This window comes from Sciurus vulgaris, assembly GCF_902686455.1.
Source record: "Sciurus vulgaris genome assembly, chromosome: 9".
Lineage (NCBI taxonomy): Eukaryota > Metazoa > Chordata > Mammalia > Rodentia > Sciuridae > Sciurus > Sciurus vulgaris.
Window position 1 is genome coordinate 105849258 of NC_136469.1, and position 23152 is coordinate 105872409.

General features: G+C 40.0%; 2 protein-coding genes across 2 annotated transcripts in view; both read left to right on the forward strand.

Annotated features, from left to right (window-relative positions):
• Positions 1 to 812: 812 nt before the first annotated feature.
• On the forward strand, positions 813 to 16799 carry LOC306669288 (uncharacterized protein; the record flags this gene model as incomplete). The annotated part of the gene is given in 4 exon segments (XM_079153128.1): positions 813 to 882; positions 2939 to 2993; positions 9046 to 9537; positions 9539 to 16799. Coding segments are annotated over 4 exon segments (921 nt in total). The 3' UTR covers positions 9843 to 16799.
• TEC (tec protein tyrosine kinase) overlaps positions 9080 to 23152 on the forward strand; it is a 123944-nt gene continuing 109871 nt past the window's right edge. Inside the window, exon 1 of the mRNA XM_079153926.1 lies at positions 9080 to 9211. The gene's annotated coding sequence lies outside the window, so the exon portion shown is untranslated. The remainder of the gene's footprint in view (positions 9212 to 23152) is intronic.

Genomic DNA, 23152 nt, shown 5'->3' on the forward strand with positions numbered 1-23152 from the left:
GCTTAAGAGAAGGACATAGATGCTATGCTGATGGTATATGTAGAGTGATCCTAGGAAAAAGGAGTGAGATAGTAGGGAGAATGAGACAGGGAAGGTGGCAAAGTCAATATGAGGGTGTATTATGGATGATGGAGGACAATACATTGGGCAACAGGGGTTTAATTCTACTGAAACCTTCTCAGCAGCATTCAGAATTGTCTGCTCAAATGAGTGGATATGGAAAATTTTATATATATGTCAGTTTGTCCTTTGTCTGTAGAATGTTGTTGTATTAGTTTGCTATAGCTTCCATAACAAAATATCATAGGCCAGATGGCTTAAAAAACAGAAATTAATTTTCCCTTAGTTCTGGAGCCTAGAGCTCCAAGGTTTGTTTTTCTTTCTTTCTTTTTTTTTTTTTCCTTGTGGTGCTGGGGATTGAGCCCAGGGCCTTGTGCTTACAAGGCAAGCACTCTACCAACTGAGCTATCTCCCCAGCCCAGGTTTGTTTTTCTTAAGGCCTATCTCCCGGGCCTGCAGGTGGCTGCTTTCTCACCCTATCACCCGCCTTTTCTCTGTGTGCAAACTTCCAGTATTTCCCTTTTTCTAAGGTCAACAATCCTAGTAGGTTAGAGCCCCACCCTTATGACTTCATTTAACCTTAATTTCCTTCTGAAAGACTCTATCTCCAAGGGTAGTCACGTTGGAGTGTCTGTAAGACCCAATCTTCAAGTGAAGTCACATGCATAGGTCAGGGCTTTCATCTATAACTTTTGGGGGATGTGATTCAGTCCATCACAGTTGGCTGTGAAGGAGTTAAGTGGGGCCCCAGAATGGACAGTGAACTTATGAGTGTAAAGGAAATGGAAATTCAGATTTGGATGAATTTGGATGAATTCAGAGGTGAGGAGAATGTAAATTGGAACTTCACATGATTTTGTCTCCATCTTCCCTTCTCAGTTCGAAGCTGGAACATAGTACCTCTCTATCTAAAACCACGCAGCTTAATCCTTCTCAACTGGTTAGAATCACAGCCAATCTTTACGTTTCTCTTGGTTGAGGCTATGTTTTTAAAAAAACATCTTTCCTGGAATAAGTGTCTTTGGCTAAAATGAGTTCTCATCAGACCCAAGACAAGGAATTTAGTTCAAATGGTTTATTTGGGAGAGGATTCCAGAGAGCATTTTTAAGGAAGTGGGGAGGTGAGACAGGAAAGGAAAGATATGCACTAGTGAGCAGACTATCAACATCAACTGGCCCTCAATTCTTCTGTGTCCCACTGGGAACATGCCTCAGAGTTGTTCCACCCAAGGGACAAGGAAACGGGGGTATTTATCCTCCAGTTCTTTTTCATCATCTGGTAACAGCTTCTTGGGGATTTTAACTTCTGGCATTTCTGGCTTGCTCCCTGAAGGTAAAACAAGAGAAAGCCCACTGTAGAAGTTTCCAGAGACGGAATTCGTGCATCGAAGAGAAAAATGAATGCCGAGGGGACATATGAGAGAGACTGAGAGCTACTACAGTAAGGGTGAGGTCAGGAAAGGAGCATTAGCAACAATTAGTTTGGAAAAGTGTTATGGGGCGCAACTTAAGAACAGACCGATCACCACTGAGAAGTCCAAATTTGAGAGTCTTTATTAAGCTGGCCAGCTGAGTCTCACACAATGCCCTAAAAAATGGCTATTGGGAGAACAGCCCCGACCACAGGGTTGTAGGGGTTCTTATACCAAAAATCACATCAATCATAAGTGTCTGTTGCTATGATTCGAAATTACACATTAATATCGTGAGATCATTGACAGAGGGGCGAGTGGGTCAAAATGATCCTTACCTAGGTACAAACTAAAGAATGGTTGCTAATATCCACACAATTACTGTTTACATGGTACATTGTTTAGGAGCAATAGGAATCAAAAGAGAGCAATTCCTTAGTACATAGGAGTTGCCATTGTATATTATTAAACATGTCACACCAAGTGACTGATGATGGGCACAGAGGTGGGGTGTTCCCATGGGAGAAGCTTATTTCCTACATAACATGGAGTCTCAGAGCAAAATGGAGTCTGTTTAGTCATTTCCCTTAGAGTCTGGCCTATAACATTCTCATGGAGTCAGATCTGTGAGCCCATCACAAAAGGAATGAACTAAGTAATTAGTACTAGGAACAGACCTATAGGAAGATTTATTTATTTATTTTTATTTAAAAAATGCCAAAACAATAGCAGTATCTGTTTGCAATTGTTTTTATTATAGTTACTTGAAAACATTCTACAATTCAATGTTAATGTTGTTTTTTTTCTTTATTAGGTATAGGTTGATGTAGTTTTAATAATATTTTTCTATTCTTTGATGCTCTGTTTTCTCATCTATCGGACAGAACTAATGAGTACCTGTATCAATGGTTTTTCGTGAGGATTAAATGAACTAGGTACTTAGGCTTATACTTAATACTAAGTACTCAATAAATGTTGGCTATTTGCTGGGGACAGATATTGGCCAAATTCACTCAGCATAAATCTCTGGAGATGTGTCTAGATTGGGTGTATCACTAGTTTTCTTCCTTTTGTTTCTGAGTAATATTCCTTGGTATGTTATATCCACTTTGGGTTTAACTAAAATTCAGTCATTAAAGGACCCATTGGTTTTCCTGGGTTTGGGCTATTAGGAAGAAAGCTGCTGTAAACAGATGTATTTGGGTTTTTAAAAAAATATTTTTAGTTGTAGATGGACACAGTACCTTTATTTTATTTATTTTTATGTGATGCTGAGGATCACACGTGCTAGGCAAACGCTTCACCACTGAGTTACAACACCAGCCCTGTATATGGGTTTTCGTGTGAACAGGTGGTTTCATTTCTCTGGGACAAATGCCTAAGGATACAATTACTGGTTCATTTGGTAACTGTATGGTTAGGTTTTCAAGAAATTGAAGCTTCACTATTTGCTTTTCTCTTTTCAGGGCTCATGGGCAATGGGAAAGGTTCAAAGTCCAGTCCGCCAGAAGTCCAGCGTGGGTGAAGGAACCAGTGTTAAAATTTTTGCATGAACTATATCCATTATAATTTAGAAAAAATTTATATTATGGGAGGGATGAGTCAGCTGTAAATTCATTGCTAAGAGATTTATTTGATAGACAAAAACCATAGGAGACAATTTTTTTTTTTTTTTTTAATCAAGGGGTTGATGGATTGAGCCATGCTAAAGATCTGGTTCTAACAAAAATGGAAGAGCCCACCTTTTCTTTATTTATAGCCCTACAGATAAAAGGTGTGCAGGGGAGGAGCTTCTTCTGTGAGAAACAGGATGGGGTGGAGTTAAGCAAGCCATTTTGCTCTAGCGGGTCTTCTGGCACATCTAGGACATGCAAATTCCAGCGGTAAGCCTCTGCACGAACCCACATACTTCAGGCCATCTGAAACAATCCCTCATGACTATCAGTTCCTGAAAGCCAAATTTCCATGTCTGATGGCTAGACCAAGCCTAATTTTATTTGCTAGTCATGGATGGCGCCCTGCAGTCCAGGGCCCAGTATTTCAGTATCTACCTCCTTCCTTCAGGACCCACTGTGCTTGGGAGGGGTGAATGTTTGCTTTTGGTAAAGATGCTGGGGACCAACCCAGGAAGGGATGAAAGTTTGCTTTTTCCCTCGGGACTCATACTGGGAAAGGATTTACTGGGAGAAGATTAATGATTGCCATCCTCTTCCTTCTTCCTCCAGGTCAGTCTTGGGGGCTTGGGGGTTTGTCATTTTCCATATCCTTCACGTGTGTATAATATATCAGAATACATTCTACTGTCATGTAACTAAAAAGAGCAAAAAAAAAAAAAAAAAAAAAAACCAAAAAAACAACCCAAAAAAAGGCATCATGTTTCTCTTGCTGCTTTTACAATTTTTCTTTTTTGTCTTTAATGCTAAGAAGTGTACCTATGATGTGTCTTATTGTAAATTGATTTTTGTTTATCCTCCTATGAAGTTTATTCAACTTCATGGTGTATAGGTTTATGTTGGAAGCCATGTATGAACTATGGATTTGTCTGAGCCATCATAAGGCAGGGAGGCTGCTTTTCTGGGAACTCCTGGGTGAAATTCCCAAAAAAGCCCAGATCATGCTGGTACCCTGTCTTAGCTCACAGCCCTTGGATCAAATGCAGCTGCCCCTGGAGATGGGTATAACCTACCAAGGCCCAAACAACCTGTTTTCCCCGCTCTTATCCTGTTCTCCTGAAGAAGCTCCTTACTGAATCCCTTCTTTGTGTTTCACTATAAATAAAGCATTCATTGCTTTTCTTTTTGTTAGGATCAGACCCATCATATCTTTTCCACCTGCCAGTGCCCCTGCTTTATATATATATATATATATATATATATATATATAATTCTTGTCTTTTATGTTTATATATATTTAGTTGCCCATCAATATATGCGGCGCTGGGAATTGAACCTAGTGCCTCACACGCTAGGCAAAACCTCTACCACTGAGCTACAACCCCATTCCGAGTGTTTATTTCTTAATATTACTTCCTAGCTTTTATTTCCAGCTGGCCCGCACCTCAGATGGTTACCTACTCCCTCCCCACACAGGTGGAGAGCAGGATGTTTAGGTCCTTCGTCAAATAGGAAAATTTCAACCATTATTTCCTTGAGTACTTTTTCAGTCCTGTGCTCTTCCTCTTTGAGATTCTGATGACACAAATGGTAGATCTTTTATTATAGTCCCATAGGACTCTTTGTGGATCTTCTTTTCTGTTCCTGTTGTTCAGATTAGGTCATTTCTATTGCTTGATCTTCTGGTTTACTGACTCTGCCTCTGTCTCATCCATTTTGCTGAAGCCCTTTCATGGAGTTTTAAATTTTGGTTATTGTATTTTCAGTTTTAATATTTTCATTTGGTTCTTTTTAATACCTTCTATTTCTTTACTGAGACTTTTATATTTATTTTTTTGCTAGGACAATTTTCTTCATTGATTTCAAGCTCATTTGTAATTGCTCACTGAAACAGTTTTATGATAGCTGATTTAACATCTTTCTCACATAATTTTGACATCCCTGTCATCATGATGTTGTCTATAGATTGTCTTTCTCATTCAGTTTGAGATCTTCCTGTTTCTTGGCATAGTGAGTTTCCTGTCCCCAACTTGGTCTTCGCTGTTATGTTCCTGGCTGGGAGGGACAGATGTGCCTTGTTACTGTTCCCCACGTAGCCTCCAGGGACACCATGTGATAGAAGTGTGTGTGGCCTCAATAATTGGTTTTTTAGTCTTTCAAATTTATTTGCAAGTTTTATTCTGGCTTTAATTATTTATAAAATGCTACAAAAGTAAAGAACACTATGCAAATAAAGAATGCATAAGTAGTTTTATACTTTTATTTTATTTTAATGAATTACAATGAAAACATATTATTTAAAAGGGCTTTATACTATATTAGTTGAGAAACTCTGACACAGATGATCAGCTGGCTCAATGTCTGCATCATGAGTCCCTGGAAATTCTCATATTTCCCTCCAGTTTCTCTCATCTACATGGAAAAATAAAAAGGGCTGGGGCCCAGACACTATGGAACATCATGCTTATCTGACATTGACTTCTTACCCATAAGAGAAAGAGAGAAACTATTGAATGTTCTATTAGTTGCCTCTTATTAAAAACTTACTGACTTAAAATAATACAAATGTTTTCTTTTACAGATCTTAAGTCAGTTGTCCAAAACAGTTTCATTGAGCTAAAAATCCAAGTATCAGAAGGTCTGGTTCCTTCTGGATTCTCTAGAGGTATATTTGTTGCCTTGCCTTTGCCAGCTTCTAGGAGCTCCCTGCTTTCCTTACTTGTGATCCCTTCTTTCATCTTCCAAGCTGGTTGTATCACATCTTCAAATCTCTCTCTTCCTGTCTTCTGTTTTTCTTATCTCCTTTTCTGATTCTGACCCACATTTCCCCCTATCATAAGGATCCTTGAGATTACTTAGCCAGATAGTCCAGCATAATCTCCCTATCTCAAGATTCTTATTTACTCATATTTACAAAGTCCCTTTTGCCATGTAGGTTAACATATTCATAGGTCCAGGGATTAAAGACGTAGGCACCATTGGGAGGGACACAAGGGGATGTTGTTACTTACAGTTAAATTGAATTCTAAACCATTGACCTTCCACCAGAATGTGAGGCCCAGCATAACAGAGTTTTGTCTGCCTTGTTTGCCTGTGTTTTCTGGGCCCCTGGTCACGTAGTGATGGTAACTGTTTCACGACCACCACTGAGAAGGAGGTAGCTTCAGAAGTATCTGAGGATAGAGCAGTCTGGGCAGAGAAAAGGAAGTGCAAACCCAGGGCAGAATAATCTTTCTTTTTTTCCCCAAGAATAATTTTTAAATTCATATTAGTAATACTGAATATTGCATTTTATTATGACTAAGGTAATTTTAACTCAAACTTCATAAACTACCAAGTCATTGAAATATTGGAGTCCTTTGAGACACTATTTAGAGTTCAATCCAGAATATAAATTGACCTAAACCAGATGTGTTTCTTGTCTTTATATCTCTCTTCTTCTAAGCATAATCTGGTTTTATTTCTATGTCTTCTTTTCCAGCTCTGTATTTTAAAAAAGTTTTCACTTACTACCAAGCCAAAATAAAAACATTATACAAGGAAATATTTTTAAATGACCCCACATGATCCAGGATTCAAAGTTTATTTTCTCTGGCAGCTCTGCATGGTTAAGACTGCAAACTCAGAGGCTGGAGATGTAGCTCAGTAGAGAATACTTGCTTAGTGTGCATGAGGCCCAGTGTTCAGTCCCTAGCACTACAAAAATACAAAGCAAGCAAGTAAGCAAGCAAACAAACAAAAATCCAAGTATAAATTTAGGAGCCATGCTGCTTTGTATCCACATCCTGTGTTTTCCACTTGATAGCTGTCTGACTTTGGGTGAATTATTTAGACCTTCTCTGCCTCAACTTCTTCAGCTGTACAAAAAGATAACTGTCTACATTTGTGAGAATTTGATGAATTAATGCATTTAGAAAAGGGCCTAGTGCATAGGATTTCCCTCAAATAAACTGTTAACCATAATTCATATTTTCAACCTCTCATCACATAATCTTTATTTAGTTGCAATCATAGAGTACATAAAGACTTGGGTTCTATTTTTTTCCACATAAACTTTTTCATAACTTTTCCTCCACATTTCTATTGTATTAACACAGATAATATTTTTAATGATAGCCTGACATTCTATGGTATTGATATATTTTGCTTAAACATTTCCTTATTCAACATTTAATTATTTTATTATTATAAATGATGCACTTATAAACATACTTTGAATATGATGTCTTTTCTTTCCTTTGAATTATTTATTTGGCAACCATTCCTGGGAATATGATTATTGACTTTGTGTCCAATATTTAAAACTTTCTCCTTCCTTCTATGTAATTAGTTCCAAAGAACCAACTACTTTTGGCACATGCTAGAAAGAGACAGACATATCATACCATCACAATGAAGTCATCTTCATGTAGGAACAGACTCTCCATACAAGACTGATAAGGACTGTATTATTATCAACATCATTAGTCCATTTAACAAGAATTTATTAATTACCTGTGATGGGTTAAGTCTCATTTGGGAAAGTAGAAAGTTAAAAAAGGAATCTAGAGACTTACAAAAAGGAGTATAAGAAGCTCCAAATACAAATACTGCTTTATTTACAAACCTTCCATGTTGATTCTGTATGTCTTTTTGTGCCCCATGTGGAAGCTATATGCAAGTTAAAAAGATGTATTTTCATCTCTCAAGTACAGAAACAATGTCAATCTGATATTGAGCATTTAAACTTACAAAAGTCATATAATTAAAGTTCTAAAGTCTTCTCATTTATGTGTCTGAGCATTTTTCTTGGGAGAAAATTAACTTTATTACTATAATAACTAGCTTTCTCCACACACACATACACCTCATTTTTTTTTTTTTTTTTGCATACAATTTCAGAGGGTTCATGACCCTCCATCTCTCAAAGAACACTGTTCATGGGGGAAATTATTAACCAATTAAAATAGGCGTCTGAATAGGGTAAGAGGCAGGAGAGAACAGGGCAGGGAGGAGACAGTAGATTACATGAGAAATTTTACAGTATTCATTCGGAGTACCTCATTATGTATACCCAAGGTTTTGGCTGGAGTGTGAGAGGATATGGATTCAGAAAGTCTCCGTTTGTCCCATCCCCATTGTTCTAATTGAATGACTTTAGGTAAGACTTTAGAACCTCTCTGAGGCTTACCTTTTTTTTCTGGAATCTTGTCAGACTCCTTCTCAGGGTAATTATAATGATCAAAGGAGAGGTAATACAGGAAGGCACTGTTTCTCGTTCCAAACAAGCACAAGGCATATCTTTGAATGCACTTGCCATCTCCTCACTATCATCTTCAGGTTGGCTGCCTGTGTTATCCTTCAGGTCTCAGTTCTCCCGTCACTTTCTCCTTAGAAACCTCCAAGACCACCGTGTCTCCGGAAGCTCCTCCACACTCTTCCTATCACTCTCTCTTCCATCACCTGGCTCTAATTTTGCCAAGACCCTTCTCACATGTTTTACACGTTTATTGTCTTTGTTCCCCACATAGAATAAAAGCTCCCTGCAGGCAGAGCTCTGTTTTGTATTCAACAAGCCTGTGTCAGTTTATGGCACATGCTGGACACTCAAATTTCAGTGAGTCAGTGTTTAAGAGCCAAGATTTCCCAGGAGGACTACCTGAATTTGAAGTTCAGCTTTTCACTTTACTAGTTGTTTGGCATTAGACAAGTTGTTTTACTTTTATATGCCTTATTTTCACCATATCTAAAGTGGGGTCTCTGATACTATGAATTTGAGGTACAGTTGCTAGAGCAGCGCCTGGAACATATTAAGTCTTATCAAAACGTTTTCTACTCTTCAAAGAGTGAAGTGTTAAGACATGAATTGTGCACGTGACCCTATAAGTATCAGGTTTGACAGTAAAATGATTTATTCTTTTCGTATAAAGTCTTGCATCACTCCGGGGCAACTCGTCACCCGCTTGACCCGCCACCCTTAGCGGAAGAGGAGGTGTGGTTCTTAGTTCCTACCGGGCTCCCAGTCACCCACAGGTGGCACTGCTCGGGGTTCTCCCGGCCGGGGACCTACGAGCCCTCGTGGGGCGGTTCTCCTGGGCTGGGACGCCCAAGCCTAGGGAGGCCCAGCTCTGTGTCCAACAGCATAAGGTTAGTCCCCTGGGGGCGGGAGCCTGGACACACTTGCGATCTATTCCGGCCTTTTGCCTTGAAATTGCTACAGGGCGGTGTCAACCGGTGGCCGTGAGCTATAGCGACCGGGGCGGAGCGATCGGAGGCGGGGTGGGGCGGGGCGCTCCGTGGCGGGGGCGGAGGGCGCCTGGCAGTGGACTTTGCAGAGCCGAGCAGACCTCACACTCTCCCCGGCTTGGCTCAGCAGAAGCGCTCCAGCAGGTAAGGGCGGTGCGGGCCGGTCCGGCAGGGAGGGTCAGGACTGCCCTGCGCGCGGACAGAGGTGGCTTCCACAAGCCCAAACTGACCGTCGTGGAACCTGGAAGGACTTTCTACTTTTCGGGTCGTAGTGATCGCGGGCGCCCCACGGCAGGTGAGGGACCCGTCCCATTTCGTCCAGGAAGAAAGGACTGGTGCGCGTCCTGCGTGGGCGCGCCTTCCCGCCGGCTGCAGCCGGTCCCCCGGGCTCTGGCGCCGATCTCTCTTAGGGAGGCCCCCCTTCCCTTTTCCTTTGGATCCCAGGGCCCAAGTCGCCTGTCGTTCGGTTCACTTCCCAGCTGCGCGGCAGAGTTGGTTCCTCCTCTCCACTCCGCGGGCAGCGCAGTCTTGACTGAAAGTTGGCAGAATCCAGGAAGATGTTCCACTGTTGCAGGTGCCCTAGTGCCTCACTCCATCAAGCTCACAGTCTTTTTCTTACGGGAAATGGTGCGGGGATCTTGAAAACAGGGGCTTGGATAATATATGTACTTGGAAAAACTAGGGCCTTGATGCGAGAGTGTTCATTTTTTTTCTGGGATCCTAAATCTCCGTTTGACTTTATTTTTTTTCATGGACGAATAACAGACGTAAGGCGTTGTATGTCTGGTTCAGGAACAATCTCATCTCTTGTCATTCTTTGGAAACTGGAATAGTTGATTAGAAGAGTTGATCTCAGTGTTAACTTGGAACAATAGAATGGTGGTTAACTGGACTTGAAGATTATCCAAAATAGTTATATGCTTTGTGTATATACCCTGTCTTTCCAGTGAGTGCTCATTTTCCTCTTAGGAAATTCTTAATTTACTGCATCCTGGATGATTCTTCCCTACAGAGCTGGGGAGAAAAAAATAAATGAAAAACCCAACTATTAACAGCAGGTTTCCCAAATCACTTTTGGGATTTAACAAATTAGGTTACACGATGTTAGCTCTTTGGTCCACAAGGATTATATGCAGCATGAAATTACCAGGATTTATATGGGCAAAAGAAAAGTATGAGTAATTTTCACATGGACTATTTGAAGATATTTGAAGATATATTTACTTTAGTTTTGTTTTCATTAATTAAAGTATAGGGAAACATACTCCCTATACTCTAATTAATCTGATCAATGTCTTAACTACTCTTGCCAACGCAGGATGCCTACTGTAGTGTGTTTATGTTAATGATCTTGATTCTTCCCATAAGGGTGTGTACATTCTGGTTTGTGGAACTGTTTAGGGCAAGTGTTGTAAACACATGCAAATCAATTCTAATCGACTATACCTTTGCCCCACTTGGGTCCTTGATGTAGACTTTTCAAATCTTTCCAAATAGGAAAGAATATAGGATATTCATGTATGCTGTAGCATTTCAACTTGTTTACCTACTTTATTCTGTAAAAATATGGTCTTGTTTTTTCAGTGACTAGTTACTCAAGGGCAAGGGCTATGTTTTACGAAACCATGGTGAAGCTCAGAGAATGGCAACCTTTGCTCTCTGAAGAGGACCCTTAACAGGAAGGTTGAAGAAGTTGTGGGTAGTGACTGGCCCATATTTATGCTTGGGGAAGAATTATTGGCCTCTTTGCTTTCCTCCAGGGATCCAGAGTGTTAGGAGCCTGTGTCCTGGGCCTCTGATCACACCTCTGCCTACAGGTTCCTCCAGGTTGGGCAGGTTGGTACCTCTCCTCCTGGCCCCTGCTTTCTGGCTCCCTGGCTTCTGCTTCACCCCTGCCCAGATTCCCAGCTCTTGTTCAGGATAGGGAACCTTGATCCACAGCATCGGCAGGGGTGTTAATCCTTTACCTGGTGCTGGGGCCCCCATGGGGTGGTCAGTAAGGATCTGTCACTTGTTCAGCATCCTTCCTATGCTATCTTCTTGTCTAGTCTGCATCAGGCAAAATAGTTAACTGAAGTTGAACCCATATCAACAGTCCTGGGGGCTAGCTGTTTTGGTTGGATTAGGGTCATACATTGGGCATTCACTTTTGTCAGAAAGAAGTGAAATTAGTTCACAGTCACTGACAAATTGTAAAATTATCCTGTGCCAATGCTATTATGCTATTAGAAGAGTTTTATTGAAAACTGCAACAGCAACCAACCTACAGGAGGGAGGCTTAGTAGTTGCCTGTACCTCCAAACCTACTTCCCCTGGGCTTGTCTTTTTGTTTCTGCCCTGGCTCAACCAGTCCTTCCTTGGATCAGATTATGACTATTAATTTCCTCACCACGTGACTGCTCAGAGCTCAGATGACCACAGCTACTGTGGCACAGATGCAGAAAATGAAATTTTCTTTTGTTTAGAAAAACAAGAAAGGAATTTTTCAAAACAGTTTGCTATTGGGAAAACAAAGAAAAAGCCAAACAAATGTAAATACACATGGAGCATGGAAGTCAACTTTGTTTTGCTTTGAATTTTAAACCTTTATCCAAGTTGCATTTCTTCCTTTCCAGAAGCAACCACTTGTAATTCTTAGGCACGCGTTGCTTGTAGTTGATACTTCTTGAGTTTTTGAACTTTAAGCATTATCTGTTAACTTCCCACTGAGGAGGACGATGAGTAGGCTGTCTTTTTCTGTCCAACCCCCAGCACGAGCACAGCTTCCCTAATTTTACCACCCTTGCAATAGTTAAAGCAGAATATTGATTAATGGCTGGATCAATATTCGTAGTTATGCTAAGCACATTTTTTGTTGTTTTTCTTTGAGTTAATACTTGCTTTATTTGATCATTTTGTACTCATTAATTCAACTTACAACTCTTGGCCCGTTTTCAAAGTCTTGCCTCAAAATGGTCTTTTGTTAATTTCATTTTCTCTAAGGAGCCAGTCCTGAGCCTCCTGGCTTGCTGTAATCTGGACTGGTTGCCATTGGATATTTCTCTCCAAGAGCCTCCCTTTAGCAGTGTCTGGGGATTCTCATCATCTCACTCCTGTGTTGATCTCCTGGTACCCACAGAACATGTCTTTCTGTATTTTGGTGGACTCCCTAGTTTTAGTAGCACATGTCCTGGGGTGCTTCCTGGAAAAGGATGAGTGGGATATCTATCTTTCTGAGACTGTGAATGCCTGAAAATATCTGTTTTCCACTGACGGGTTATAGTTTGACTGAGTGCAGAATTCTAGGATGGAAATTTTGAAGGCAGTGTTCCATTGTCTTCTAGATTGTAGTGTGGTTGTTGAGGAATTCAAAACTGTTCCCACCCCTCAATTTTTGTTTGCAGACTGTGTACAGGTTTCATACCGGCTGTGTCCTCTCTGGAATTTCATACAATTTTCTCTTGTTTTCTACAGTGCTTAAATTTCATGATTTTGTGCCTTGAGGTGGGCTTTTGAATCTTTAAATTTATATCCTTTGGATTGGGGAATTTTCCTGAATGATCTGTTGGTGATTTACTCCCTCTGTTTTCTCTGATGCATCTTTAAGAAATTTACTGTTCACGTATTGGATATTTTGGATCAGGCCTCTGATTTTCTTACATTTTTCTTTTTATTTCCTGATCTTATCTTGGGAAGATTTTCTCAATTTTATTACCTAAACCTTTTCATTGAGATTTTTATACCTATAATTATGTATTTAGTATTTTCAATTAAAAGTTTTTTTTTTGTTTTCTGAACACACACAAACATACATATTTATTTATGTGTTTGTGTTTGTATATCTCTGTATTTCTTGTTTTTGTTTTGTGGTTCTAGGGTCTCATTCCCCTCAGGAAGCTTAATGACTTTTGGGGGAATTTTTTTTTCTCTTTCTTGCACAGTTTCAGTTTGCAAAAGTTGCTCTTGTCTTTTCACTGTTTAGGTCTCATGCTTTCCTGTTTGAGGCTTTTATTATGTTTCAAATGCCCTTGGTTATCTGCTGTCATTTGAGTGGGAGGTTAAAAGCTGACGTAGGTGGATGGTCTCTAGACCATGAACTTCACTGTAGTGGGATCTATTTGGGCCTTCTCTTTGGGAGAACCTTTAATGTCATCACCTCTTGGACTGATGAGAGTCCTCCGAAAAGGCTCTTCTAGTAATCTGAAGGTTGAAGGAGAGCCTGAGCTGGGAACCAAGTGGAGAAGGAGTCTGGTGGTCTCAGCATCTGGTGTGCAGATGTTCACGTAATAATTTCATGCTGTCTTCCACAGGACACCTGAAATGTGCCTGATGTATGGAGACCCTGGAGGATGGGGACATGAGGCATTTTGCTATCTATAGAGAAGGGGATATTGCCTAACTGCTCGGAGTGGTTGAGGGATGAGGGGGAGACAAACAATCCTTTTTCTTTTCAATCCACACTTCACCCTACATAGGGCCCAATTGCCTTTAATTACTTCCACCTTTGAAGATTCTTTTGAGTAAATCAGATTGTTTATTGTCCTTCCTTCACCCCACCAAAAATGGTTTTGCTCTTGTCTCTTCTCTCATCTTCTCTGACCTTGCTTTTAAAGAAAAAAAATTCTTTCACTGACATTTTACTGGGCTTTTGACAAGGTTTTATGTTCAACCGGCCATAAGTGCCTGGAATATAGATTTCTTAACCAGCTTCTACTGAGAGATCTGTGTGGTTGTCAGGGCAGTGTGCTGCTGATTCCCCTGTCTCTAACCACAGGTAAACATTTTTTAATTAACCTGGAATATTCTCTCACTGAGCCCAATTTGGACCTCAGGTTCTTAATCACAGTTGTCATAGGTGCTAAAACTTCTCCCTAACCCTTGCTTGGCTGGTATGTAACCTATTGGTCATTCAGCGCTTGTTCCTAGTTCTTGAATTCTTTTTGTCTAGGAAGATTCATTCTGTCCCCTTGGTTTCTGAATGACTTACCTTTTGGTGAGTCTAATATTATTTCAGTTTGAAAACCGGGGCTAGTGTCATCGATGGCCTTGACCTCAGTGGAAGTTCCTATGATTTCCCTCCGGAGGCCAGGGTGTTACCAGCAGCAAGATCCTCCCTTCCCCTTTGCAAGCTGGTGCCCTTCTTGGAATGTGCACCAAGTTCCTGTTTCCGGCTGGGCGGGCAGAAATGACTGACCTGCCCTGCTCCTTGCAACTTTCCCAACCCATTTACCGGTCGAGTCATTGCTCAGACTCCCTTCATGCAAGGAGAATTCTCTTCCAGGGACTTTGCAACAGCAGCATGCTCTGGTTTTGCACAGGGGAATATTGATGAGCTTTCGCCTCCACTGAGTACGAAGAGCATTGTTCCCAAATCATCTTACCTGCAACAAAGGCGAAGCTCTAGCTCCCTCTGAGGGCAGCTGTATATCGGGCAGACAGAAAACACCAGTGCTGGCAATTGCTACAATGCAGCAGGTGCACAAGTGACTTTATCTCGGGTGGATGACAGCGAAGGATGGGAGGATGGGTTATTAGGAAATACTTATTTAGCTGCTACCCAGTGGGTAACCATGATGAATGAAAGTTTGGCCAGGGAGAATGCAGCAGAGCTCATTCCTCCCACTGTACTTCTTCAGGTCTTTTTCCCTTTTCCGAAGAGAGTGCCATTGCAGTCTCTCTTTCCATACAGGGTAGTTTTCTCTAATATTCTCAGTGCTTCAACATAAGCTTTTTTTTTTTTTTTTTTTTTTTTTTAAATACTGGAAATTGAATTCAGGGGTACTCGACCACCACGCTCCACATCCCCAGCTCCTTATTGTATTTTATTTAGAGACAGGGTATTACTGAGTTGCTTAGCATCTTGCTTTTGCTGAGGCTGACTTTGAACTGGCAGTCCTCCTGTCTCAGCCTCCTGAGCCGCTGGGATTACAGGCTTGTGTGCCTGGCTCAACAGAAGCTCTTTTTATCTTCCCAGCTGAATAGTAAACTCTTCTAGAGAAAGCATAATATTAAATATTATGCTAATAATATTCAGTCAATGCACTGAATGAATTTTCCAGATAATCTTGGATACTTTGCAGTTAGAAAAAAGATACTTGGTCATAATTATCCAAGTTGTCCAATACTCTTAAACTCACAAAGTTGACTAGCCGTGATTTTGATTTGACTATATAGACTGAAGCAAATGACATTTAACTTAAGTTTTTCCTAGTGTATTGTTTCTTATATCATTTAGAAATATTCCTCATGTAAACTAATATTACTGTTATTTTCCATCCATGTATTTCTACTTAGCATAGTGTTTTTTTTAGTTTTTTAGTTTTTTTTTTTTTTTATGGCAAAGAGGAATGGCTTTTGGAGGAAGGAGGGAAGTATATGCTGATTAGGTTGTCTATACTGGTACTTTTTATGTAAAGAAGGTTAACCTTTGGATTTTAGCAACACATATTTTTAGCTTCTGTAACTATATGCCCTTTATTTTCAAGGCTTAAAATGCTTAGCTACAGAGTATCAAAGTGGTAGACTTATAGTCTTCACATACTAGATGAGATCCTGATTCTGCAGAACTCTGTAAATATCTACTCCCTTTAATTTTCAATTTTGCAAAGTTCTAAACTGAGTTAGTAGGAAAAAAATGTTAATGCTTTCTCTTTATCCTGAATGAAGTTCCAACAGCATCTTTTCTGTTACTATTTCTATAGAAACTCTTGTGTCCTCGTATACCCTTCAATATTAAGTTTCAACCACATCTTGTGGAATCTCCACATGACTGTCTCCCAAATGAAGCTCCCCCTGACCACAGCAGCAATTTCAAGTACATTTTTCTGCCAGTAAGATTTAAGCATGCAGTAAAGTTAGTTTTACCATTAGGGCTATTTTTGTTTCATAGAAGGCAATTGGTTTTTTGTATGCTAAAATAAAATTTCCTGACCCTTTAGCCATGCAGACAGAGATATAGTTTAGTTGGGTTATGAATGCTGTCATATATGTAAATTTAGATATATATGCTTCTTAACATATATGTATTTTTGACTGACAGCAGGGTGATGTCAACTTTCAAGTCCTCATGAGCTTCTGAATGTTTTTAAAAGGATTTATGATGTCTTTGTCACATAGTCAAACCACTTATAGAAGCATTATATTAAAGAATTCTTGGTCATGAGTTCTGGAGTTTTAGTGGGAAGGTGTTTTTTGGGCTCAGAGCTGTTGACAGATCCTCCCACATTTCCAAGGCCAAGGATTGATCTCTGGGCACCACCCAGGTGCTCAGACTCAATGTGCTCCTTGAATTCTTCCTGTCATCATTAAAAAAATGTCTTCTAGTAGAGCTTTATGTATTCATTCATCATTAAAAAAAGTCTTCTAGTAGAGCTTTCTGTATTCATTGTTAAAAATGCAAACAGTAGGGCTGGGGAGATGGCTCAGCTGGTAGAGTGCTTGCCTTGCAAACACAGGGCCCTAAGTTCGATCCCCAGTACCGCAAAAAAAAAAAAATGCAAACTTACAAAAACCCTGAAACTATCCCAGAAGGAATGTTTATGAGCCTCCTCTCTGCCCTCTTATCATTTGAATTCTTAAAAATCCTCAGCAACTTCCTAGAAAATAATTAACCTAATGAGCATTATGTGCAACTGTTTCTGTAATTCTGAATTCTGTAGTTGTTATTTATACACATGCAGTTACTTTATGAGGTTTTTAATTAGTTCATGTATAATGTTCTTTGAGTAACCTTTTGTATGGGCATTTTCTTACAGGAATGGTTTCGATTTTTAGTAGCTAGGGGATATTCTGTCATGTTAATATATGATAGTATTTTGAGCAACATTGCAACTGTTGGATATTTTATTTATTTTCCTTCTTGAAATTTTTTATTTCTTAATCAATCAATTAATTTTTGGATTGAATCCAGGGACTTGCACATGTTAGATACACATTCCGCCACCAAGTTTACCCTCTACTCTCTACCCCATTATTTCAAATTGGTATGCTTTTTTTTTCCTTTGAGGATTATCTCCTCTGGGAATATTTTCAACCATTTTGGGATTAAGGATTTCTTTCTTCTGTTAACTATTGTCAAAAGGAAACAAAAATAACAATTAAAAAAAGCTTGCTAGCTGTATAAGGCTATATAGATTTTCCGTTATCCCCTTTTTTGACCTTTTCAGATGAACAGTATCTTCTTTGTGTATGTGGGAACCCTTGAGACCATGTTATATACCTGGCTATGGTCAGATAAGACAGTTAGAAGAACCTGACAGAACATATACAGAAGCTCTGTTCTTATTGATCATTTCATTTTACTGCACATTTGATAGAAAAACTTTCTAAGGATCAGTAAACAAAACATGGAGAGGTTGTGGTAACTGCAACTTCATTTGACCTCTGTACCTGGTCCAGGTTTTATGACCCTTCCAGTAAGCTGGGAAGGCAGTCTATATCCTTGGGAAACTCCAACCTCCCCACTCATTTCCTCATTCCTGGATTCTGTAAGCCAGGCTCAGTAAGGTGTACAGGGCCAGCACCATCATAATTTGCACTGATGTATTTCTTGATTAGGACCTAGAGCAGAGTGAATTTCTGTTTGGATTTTCCCCTTGACATCTTTCTAGATATCATGTTCTAATGTTTAAAGCCTAAGCTATATTTCTAAAGTCAACTATTAACTGGTATTATGTTCCCATCCTTCAGGTTTTCCACCTATTACACAAAGCATAATGACACATAATTAATAGTGCACTTCAGAAAGATTCATGGCTTAATGCTTGTAAAGAACTTTGAGCATTTCCTGAGAGTGTTTTATACATTTATGAATGATGAGGTGGCTTGCTGTGTTGGGCAAAGGCCATTTATATTATACTAATTTTATGGACAAGAAAAATACATTTTGTCTGATGTTCATTGCAGGCAAGTCAGAGAGAATAATGACTTGTTGAGAATCAGGGGGTAAATATAATGTAGTGTTCATGGAATTTTCCTTCTACTTGGTAGAACAAGTGGAATCAAATAAAATCCTCATGACTATGTGTGTGTGTGCATGCAAAATATATTTATTTATTGCTTTAAGCAAATTAGCATTTTGGGGGGATATGCTACTCCTTTGTAAGGAGGACTTATGTTTGAAAAAATTCACTAACATCGAAGAGCATTAGGTAAATAGGAAAGGTAGGGCTAAACTGTGACTTTCAAAGTGATTTTGGAAAGACTCCACACAAAGACTCTTAAGTAGGGCCAGTGGGAGTTAGGGAGAAATACAGTTAAAATCAGAACTTGAAAGAGAATTGAAAGACAGAACAAAGGTTAGGACATTTCTCAGAATACAGATGTGGTTGAAATAGTCTATTATTATTATTTTGAAGTAAGTAATATATGAGAGGGAGTTTACTAAAGTAAACTTCTAATTTATAGACAACATGAACCTTCTGTGACACTAACAGTCAAATTGCTTATCTCAAGTCTAGGCAAAGCAGCAGGTAAGTGATAAAGAATACATTTAGGTAAAAGGAATCCATCTGTACATGCAGATACACATTTCAGTTTTTGACACAAAAAACTCTCTCTTCTTTTGGTACTGGGGATTGAACCTAGTGGTGCTTAACCACTGAGCAACATCTTCAGCCCTTTTTATATCTTATTTTGATATGGGATCTCTAAGTTGCTGAGGTCTTGTTAAGTTGCTGAGACTGGCCTTGAATTTGCTATCTTCCTGCCTCAGACTCCAGAGTTGTGGGATTATAGGTGTGTGCCACCACACCTGGTTACTGTAAACTCTTAAGACATTCACAAGGTGGATAATTTGGAACAAACATGCTGACTAATTTTAGCTATCGTCACAAATAATTCAGAAATGTTATTTCACTTTCATACGCTTCAGCATCTAAGTTTCTGCAAGTTTCATCACTGTATCTTAAAAGATGTAATGCATTAGAGCAAGCAAATCAGTGACGTAGAAGACTGAGCGACATAGTCCTATCAGCTGTTCAGTCTAGAAAGATAAATGAGGAGACCTGTAGACAGGATGGACCTGCTTGAACTATGGAAATTGAGCCAAATATATGAGGAAAACCATTCATTTGCACCTTCTTTATTCCCAGATAACAAACATTCCAAATCTTTATTGGGTACATATGGTGTGCTGGACTCCAGGCTACTTTATGTGGATTATCACATGTAATCCTCCAGAGAATCCAGTGAAATGGATAAGATATTTTCAGCATTTATAGATAAAGAAATTAAATTTCAGGGAGGTTCTGTAACACTTGGTAAGCAGTAAGTGGTGATAACAGAGTTCAGAATAATGCAGTCCAGGACTCTCTGCTATGTGCTCTGCTGAGCTCTGCGGGCTGAGTTTTGCTTCTCTCCTTTCACTGCCTTATTTTCTCTCCTGGTAAACAGAGTTGGACAGTGTGGGTGTAAATAGAAAGGTCTGCTTCAAATAAAAACCAAAATAATCAGTATCTCTGGGCATTGTTCCCAAGCCCCTTAACCCTGTAGATCCGAGGAAGTCTTCACAGCAGCACTGTGAAGTAGAAATATTCTGTGAGCCACATATGGAATTTAAAAATTTCTGGTTGCCATGTTAAGAAAGGAAAAAGCAACAGGTGAAATTAATTTTCATAATATATGTTATGTAACCTATCATATAAAATATTATATTTTACCATGCAATCATATAAAAATTAATGAGATATTAGAAACAACTGAGAAGCAATACAACATAATAAATACAGTATAATACAATATGAAATCTTTTGTGTTGCAGTGGGTAAAGTGGACTGTAGTTCTAAAGAATAAAGTTGTGTTGAATGAAAAGATATTTTATACTGCTTCAGTTTAACATTTAAAATTCAAATTTATTAAAATAGAAAAATTTTAAAAATTTCTCTCCTCAGTTGCATTGGCTACATTTCAAGGACTCTGTAGTTATTTGTGGTGTGTGGCTACCATATTGAACAGTGCATTTCCATAGCAAAAGGTACACTCTGTCTCCAAAGGCCCAGGGACTTTCAGACACTCCATCCCCACCCCAGCCCCTCAGTCCTCTTAGCTCCCATCTATTTTCTTTACCTGTGCCCCAAACTACGATGTACAATTGTATAGGCTGTATACTGCAAAATTCTTGGGTATCATTTACATTGTAGACCTAGTAAATTTGCTTATTTAATGCAACTGTTTTAAGGGAGATGGAAGTAAAATTTTAAAAGGAAGAGGCACGTTTTTCTAATTCATGCGGAGACATATTTTGAGGGGATGGGTAGGTGGTTGGTTGTAGCTCCTCCGTTTCTCCCTATGGTTTCCTCTGTTAGGCTCTTTGCATTGTTCTTTTTTTGCTCAGCATAATCCCAGGGCCTTCTGCCTGTGGCTGAAAGAATGGAAGCAGCCTCAGTTATCCTCCTCTCTCCTTGGAATAGTGTACAGTGCCATAGTCACCCTTCAGGATATTTCTCTTTGGAGCCACCTATATGTGTTTCACTCACATTGTATTCCCAGTGCCTGGTGCACATGGTGCTCAACACATTCATTTGAATTGTTATCTAGCTTTGACTTATGGGCCTCTATTGTGTCCTGATTTGCCCTTAATGAGACTTGACCCTGGCTGATTATCCAGATGCTGACATGGCTCTCTCTTTCACAGAGTCACTGCTCGCCCTGCATGGGGTGCCCCAGTTCTAATGACACGAATAGTCATTATAGTTATTATTACTAGTAATAGCACTACTGTTTATTGATCTCTTTGTGTTAAGCGTCGTGCTTAGTAGTTTATGTGCATTATTTCATTTAACCCTCACAAACATCCTTAGAATGTAGCACTGTTATTATTCCCATTTTACAATGAGGAAACTGAGGCACTAAGAAATTAAGTAATTTACATGAGGTCACACAGCTAGTAAGTGTCAGAACCAGTTCAGGCTGACTTCAAAGCTCTTCTGTGCTTTAACAACCAGCACAGAACTTCTGCCTTTGTTATCTGGGGCCTTATGGAAAAGTGCCCACACTGTAGTGGACTTAGTATTTGTCCAGACTTTATTTCTTTGGGGAACTTCCTTCCCCAGTTCATGTGGTTTGTGTGGAATTGACACTGACTCCAGGGCTGGTCATGAGACTCAGCTTTGGCCAATCTGAGCACTCTGACCAAGTGATTGACTCAGGGAGAATGTATGATCCAGGCTGGCTCAATGAGGCTTCTTTTCTGCTTGCATTTAGGAAAGGAGTCACTCTTTGCTCTGGGTTGCTTTTTCTTTTTTCTTTTGTGCTGTAGTGATGTAACCTGGAGCTACTGGTGGCTCTGCTCCATGGAGGAAGCTGTAGTAGGAGAGAGTGAGGCCATCATGCAGTGAGAAGTGACACTGAATGGTCTTGAGAGCGTGGACAACATCATTTGGAGCTCAGGGTTCACCTGAAGCTCAGAGTTCTCCTGAAGCATCCCAGGACAGCTCAGTTATGTGAGTCAATATCTTCCATTAGTTGTTGTTTGCTTAAATCTGCTTATGTGCATTTGGAAAAAAATCCTGCCTAAGGTACAGACTTTTTAGAAAATGAATATTTTTGCCTTGGCTTCCCCATTGCCATTCTGTGTCTACCTTTAGATGGGAGTAGACCCCCTGCTTCCAGGGCCTTTGTATACTTGGTGCCTGAACTGTGCTTGGAGGCCTTTGATCTCTGCAGATTCTGAACCATGTTCAGCTTGTTCTTTCCCTTTTAGGCCTTTAAGCCCTGCCCCAGTGAAAGAAGTTTCCACACCCAGTCCCTCCACCACCTCCCATCCCATGATGTAGCCCACACACATGGATCTGGGTGGGATACGGATTGTACCATGAGTGGAGCATTAGAGAAATCTGTTCTTCATAGACATCAGAAAAATTGCTCATCAGTCTTGTCTTTGAATGCTCATCAAAGACTTTTGAATGAACTCATCTGGCCTCTGACACCATCTGGGCTTTCAGCCAGCTTAGGCCAAGGCCTTGCCTCTTATCCCCAGTTTCCTTGTCTTCTAGCCTTTCTGATCAGCAATCTTCCTATGTACTCTCAGCCCCCCTATTATTCTGAACTTCCATCCATCTGCTGGCTTGCTTTCCAAGTCTTTCCGGTGGCCCTCTGAGAGCATTGTTCCGCAGTGAATCAACTCTCCCACACCCCATCCTCCTCACATGAAATCACTCCCTTCCCTGCAGCTCTCTCTGCTGTAGCCTTCTCCTGGTTTCTCTTCACAACTTTGAGGGCATCACTTTTCAACTCTCATGCAAAACACCCTTTTCATTTAGCATTCAAGTCATTCTTGTAAACACCTCCTGGTCTCTCCTTTTCCCATGAGCTTCTTGGTCATTCTCCTGGACTGACTCACACGATTCCTAGGCTTTTCTCCCAGCTTTGCACTTTCTGCATTTATATATATGACTAACAATATATTTGCAATAGTTGAGCAGATGCCTTGGGGTAGTTCATTGGAGTACTTAGTTGTAATAGGAATAAAAAGCGGGGGCGACTTCATTGAAGAGATTACCTGTGCTTAGGACTTTGTCAGATTTCCATCATTGCAACAAAATACCTGAGATAAACAACTTACAAAGAGGAAAGATTTATTTGGCTCATGGTTTGAGAGGTTTCAGGCCACGATCACTTGACCCTATAGATGTGGGCCTGGGCAGTGCAATAGTACATCATGGTTGGTTGGCAAGAAAGCATGGTGGAGGAGCACTGTTTACATCATGGTAGTTGGGAAATGAAAACAGAGGAAGGAACAAAGACAGAGAGAAAGGGACCAGCTTCCCAATATCCCCTTCAAGGGCACATCCTCAGTGGCTTCACTTCCGGCCATTAGGTCCTGCCTCCTAAAATTTCCACCATCTCCCGATAGTACCACAGTGA